This window comes from Microtus ochrogaster, chromosome 21 (genome assembly GCF_000317375.1).
Source record: "Microtus ochrogaster isolate Prairie Vole_2 chromosome 21, MicOch1.0, whole genome shotgun sequence".
In the NCBI taxonomy this organism is placed as follows: Eukaryota; Metazoa; Chordata; class Mammalia; order Rodentia; family Cricetidae; genus Microtus; species Microtus ochrogaster.
Genome location: NC_022022.1, coordinates 3973155 through 3978596, shown reverse-complemented (window position 1 = coordinate 3978596; position 5442 = coordinate 3973155). Strand labels below are relative to the sequence as shown.

The window sequence follows — 5442 nt, the reverse complement described above, 5'->3', positions numbered from 1 at the left end:
TGTGGCTGCTGTCCACAGGTGCCGTGCCCTCACCCCTGTGGCTGCTGTCCACAGGGTGCCATCCCTCACCCCTGCGGCTGCTGTCTATAGGGTGCCGTGCCCTCACCTGGTCTTTCTGGTCGTTGACATGCTGCCGCTCATCATCGATCTGAATAGAGAGCTCTTTAACTCTCCGTTCTAGTTTTCGATTGGTGGACTGCAGAACTGTCTTCTCTCTAAGAAAGAACAGGAAAGCATGGTCTCTAGCTTTCCCATCTCTAAGGAAGCCTTTACTTAGCACTGACCACCTCCGAGGACTTTCCTGTTAGGAGCCTCACCAGCGGGTCGGGAGGATTCTAGGGAAGTCCCAAAGACCCAGGGGTCATTCCCATCCCAGAATTTCCACAACTCTGCTCTAGATCAGGAGCAAGGGGCGGGGAGAGGGATGACTGACAGGTTCGTATCACCTCTCCTCAGCTTGCAGCCGCTCTTGTAACAGTTGATATTGGGACTCAAGCTGAGAGAAGCTGGCGCTGGGTTTCTGGAAGCCTTCGGAGCTGGCCAAGCGGGTCTTCAAGTCCTTGTTCTGAGAGAGATGGGAAGATCCTGGTTAGCATTCCAGATGGTCCTCTGTCTGGCCTCCTGAGTCTATCCCCAGACTCCTTCTCACCTGTCTCTCCAAGGAGATTTTGTCACACTCCAAGTCCTGCCGAGCAGACCTCTCCTGCATGAGCTCCGTCCTTAGCTGATCTACCTGTTAGAGATGAGGGAGAATTAGACTCGGGGAAGATCACAGCTAAACCTGCAAAGTAAGTCAACAGAACCAGATCCCTGGAAGACACTCTCTGAACCCCGAGTCCCTCAAATTCTCAGGCAATTAAGTACTCTCCTCCTAGAATTCCCAGCACCCTATTCTCAATGGCCTAACTAGATTAGAGAAGGCCATCATCCATCATACATGAAGCTACCTGTCAATGCCCCTTCCTCATCACATTGGGTTGTATCCCAGAAAATCAGTTTCCTGCAAGCGGTTCCCAAAAGGCTACTGCAGAATCTGTGAAAGTGAAGTCGGAATTGCACTGGAGAACCTAAGATGTCTCAGGCACAGGGAATGCGGGACATTTGCAGTGGGAAGATACAGGCGCCGAGAGGAGCTGATGGGAGAAGAGAGAGGCTATGCATGCTACAAGCAGCAAAGCTGCGGGGGAAGGACTGTCCAAGACCAGTAGAGTCAAATGATGTCACCAGGAGCCCTGGACGCTGGATGTGGGTGCAGAGCTTACAATTAAAACACTGCTTTGAGTCTCAGAACAGATTTTGAACAGTATCGGAACTGAAGACTACAGGAACTTTTAAAATTGGACTGAACGCATTTGCATTATGATATTGATAGGGGTTTTATGGAGGGGAACAGTGGGATACTATAGATTAAAGTGATGTTTGGAAGTGTGCGTGGTGGAGCACACCTTTAATCCCAGTACTCAGGAGGCATAGGCAGGTGGATCTCTGTGAGTCTGAGGCCAGCCTGGGCTACAGAGCATGTTCCAAGGCCAGCCAGACTATATAAAGACCCTGTCTCAAAAAACAACAAAAACAAACAAAAAAGTGACATGATGGGTGTCAGGTTAAAAGAAGAGGTTTTAACTGTTCAAATGGGAGGAACAATTTAAAGAAGGCTCCCCAAATCCCACAACCAGGACTCCTGAATTGAAATAGTCCTCACTAGGGTCAGCGCAGCCTGGACCACCAGGGCTTTCCGCAGACTCCAATTCTTGGCTTCCTGTCTGCCCCTTCCCAAGCAGAGGAGAGCCTGAAGGCCTGAAGCAGATGCCTTGCCAGACCCCCCAGGTTATGAAAGGAGAGCAGAGCTATCTTTGAGAGCTGGGGTGTTACGGTGGGGAGTAGTCACCTGGTCGCGGCCACGGTTCACACGCTCGGTTAACAGTTCCACCGTGTTCTTTTCTTCATCTAACTCTGCCTCCAGCCGTGAGACTTTCTCCTGAAGCAGAAGGATAAAAGGTCAAGTCTGGGCCCTCGAACACCAAACGCAGATCAAGACCCCCATCAAAACTTCAGTTCCACAGATTTTTCCCCTTGCACATTCCAGAAACCTTCCCCTTGCTCCTGCTTGCTCAAAACCATCATGGAGCCAGCGCCCTCTGCTGACCAGGAAGGCAAATGCTAGAGAAAAACTGAAGTTCCTGTTCCCCAGCAGAGGCCAGGATGGAAACCCTCAGAAGCAGCATTCCCTAGGCGGCCCAGCAGTACCAAACAGAAGTAAGAGCATGGATTCGGGTCAGCCTCCTAGGCCTTGGACACCAGACCTCCCACGTTCTGGTGCGGGACCTACTCCACTGGAAAGTGACTTATCTCTGCACCTCAGGTCTCCTTATCTGTGAAAGGGAGTGAGACCATCTACCTCCCAGGGAGATTCCGAGGATAAGTCTTACATGCCACGCCCACAGTGCATTATATCTTACACAAGCACAGCAAACTGGAGGCTACCATTCACTCTAAGGGAGGAAAGCCATGCTCAACTCCAGCTAGCTAGTGACACGCAGAACTCAGGTCTAACACTGTCCAAATGCAAAACATGACAGAAATCCAATTTTTTTTACATGACATCTATAAATTTCTCAACATCTACATTTAGTTCATAGCTGAAAAAAAAACTTCTTGAGTTTTATTATCTACACAGAAAAAGGCTTCGGATACATTGGCTCCTTTTCCTGCTCAAAACTCACCGCGCTAGCCCCAAACCGCCCTCTCTCCCCACCCAGCCTCTCTGTGCCTTTACCTCGAGGCTCTTCAATTGTCGAGTCTTGTCATCCTGGGTGCGCTTCTTGTTCTCAGCCTCCTGCTCCAGCCCCTGCAGTCGCTGGGCCAGCAGCTCTTTGTCCAGCCGGGCTGTGTCCCGCTCAGCCTGGGCTGTCTGAAGGGCCTGCCGCAGCCTTTGCAGCTGGGTACAAAGACAATACACGACAGCTCAGCCTAGTTGAAATGTAGGGGTAGAAGGTGGGAGCGGTCTGTCCATGGGAAGAAATACTCCACCACAGACATTCTTTAGTGCCAGGCTGGGACCACAGCTTGGTGGCAAAGCGCTTGCCCTGAGCTGCCAGCTCATGGTGAGAAACAATCACTTCTAGTTCACTTTCCTCATTGCATCAGAACTCACTGCACAAATGGGAATCACTTGGGAGTTTTACTGGGGAGTAGGCACAACTGTGCCTATTTAAAGAGGTTTTAAAAACCCCCAGTCTGCCAGCACTGGGGAGGCAGAAGCAGGAGTTTGAGGCCAGCCTGGTCTACAAAGCAAGTTCCAGGGCAGCCAGGACTGTCCTACAGAGAAACCCTATCTCAAAAGAACAGAAAATAGACAAAAACAAAAAAGTTACCAATCCTGTCAGGCATGGTAGTGCATGCCTTAAATCCTTTAGCACTTAGGAGACAAACAGATCTCTGTGAGTGTAAGGCTAGCCATGGTGAGACCCTATCTCAAAAAAAAAAAAATCCTAGGTCCCAGATTATGACCTAAGTAATAAAAAATTATATTGAGACATTAACATTTTTAAAAATCTTGGACAAGCTGGGCGGTGGTGGCGCACGCCTTTAATCCCAGCACTAGGGAGGCAGAGGCAGGCGGATCTCTGTGAGTTTGAGACCAGCCTGGTCTACAGAGCTAGTTCCAGGACAGGCTCCAAAGCCACAGAGAAACCCTGTCTCGAAAAACCAAAAACAAAAATAAAATAAAATAAAATAAAAATAAAAATCTTGGACAAGTGGCGGTGGCACACACCTTACACACCTTTAATCCCTACATTAGGGAGGCAGAGGCAGGCGGATCTCTGTGAGTTTAAGGCCAGCCTGGTCTACAGAGTGAGTTCCAGGACAGTCAGAGCTATACAGAAAAATCCTGTCTTGAAAACCAAACAAACAAAAACAAAAACAACCAAACAAAAGCAAAAAAAAAAATTTCAAGATTTTTAAAAACCTTCCCAGGTGACTCTGATGTGTGGCATCCCCTTCTGTCTGTCCTCATGTGAACACCCCCTCCCCCCACTCCAGTGGTTATACCCAAGTCTGCGCCCCAGCACTCTGGCTCACAGCTTCAGTGAGGGGCAGTGACCTTCAAACCAAGGACACTTTTCTGTCACTTAGGCTCCTACCTCATCCTGAAGCCGGCTCAGCCCCCCTGAATTCTTTTCGGCCTCACTGGCCCAATCCTTGGCCTGGCGCTGGGCATCAGCTACTTCCCTCCGGGCCTTCTCCTTGTAATCTTCCATCTGGGACTGGAGCTGCTGCAGGGCTAGCTTGGAGTCATCCCCAATCTGCTCCAGCTAAAACGCAGCGGAAAGTGTTTACTCACACTGCACCTCTACACCAAATGTTCTCTCCTGTGTGCGGTCCCAGCTCCCAGAACTCTCAGAAGAGCTTCCTCTCTACCAGGCGGCCCTCTCCAGCTTCCTGGTCTACATCCCTCGTGCGGCGAGTGTTCAGATGTCTGAACAAGGGACTGAAGAGATGCCTCAGTGGTTAAGAACACTGCCTGCCCCTCCAGGGGACCCAGGTTCAGTTCCCAGCACCCAAAGGGCAGCTCACTGCTGTCTATAACTCCGGTTCCAGTTCTGTTCTCATACGGGCAAACATGCAGGCAAAACATGAATGCACATAAAATAAAAATAAAAAATTAAAAACAAAAGAAAACAAATGTCTGGATAGACCATAGCTTTATCACTTATCTCTGGTCTCATTTTCTCATCTATAAGATGGGATAGCAGGGCTGCAGTGATGACTCAGTGGTTAGAGCACTGGCTGCTCTTCCATGACTCGGGTTCAATTCCCAGCACCCACGTGGCAGCTCACAAATGTCTGTAACTCCAAGATCTGGCACCCTCACACAGACACACATGTGGGCAAAACACCAACGCAAATAAAGCAAAAGTAAATAAATTATTTTTTAAAAAAGATGGGATAACAACAGTACCTACATTGTTAATATTTATAATAGTGGTTGATACTAAGTAACCCTTCAATGACCATGTTTCTGCAAACTTGCTGCGACATGGTTATAAGATATACCACTAAAAAAGAAACTCTGCCTACTGAACTATGACAAGCCCTTAAGTACTATTTTCAGAGAAAATAAAATGTTTGTTTTTCTCAGTTGACATTGCTAATAGTTGACCTTGCTTTGTAAAAATAAGATTGTGAGGAAGAACCTTACTAGCAGAAGTAATTCGATTTCTTTATTTCACTTGCTTCTTCCTCTCCCCACAATTTAAATAAAAAATAAGATGACTCTTATGCTTAGGTCTTTGAGACTTCTAAAGGAAACTCCAAGAATGAAGACCCCAGGGCAAAACCACTGCTATGTAAGTGGGATATCACATTGGGGCTGGGCATGGTAACACACAACTATACAGTTCAATCCTAGTTTTAGCTACATGAGATCTGTCTCAAAAA

General features: G+C 48.1%; 1 protein-coding gene across 3 annotated transcripts in view; it reads right to left on the bottom strand.

The window, feature by feature from the left end:
* The window catches only part of Cgn (cingulin), a 29025-nt gene that overhangs the window by 3203 nt on the left and 20380 nt on the right, over positions 1 to 5442 (bottom strand). For all 3 annotated transcript variants that reach the window (XM_026784198.1, XM_026784199.1, XM_005357011.3), the window contains exons 14-19: positions 4146 to 4316; positions 2777 to 2938; positions 1889 to 1978; positions 650 to 733; positions 447 to 565; positions 107 to 215 (exon numbers count right to left, since the gene is read on the bottom strand). In XM_026784198.1, the coding sequence (XP_026639999.1) occupies positions 107 to 215; positions 447 to 565; positions 650 to 733; positions 1889 to 1978; positions 2777 to 2938; positions 4146 to 4316 (735 nt within the window). The remainder of the gene's footprint in view (positions 1 to 106; positions 216 to 446; positions 566 to 649; positions 734 to 1888; positions 1979 to 2776; positions 2939 to 4145; positions 4317 to 5442) is intronic.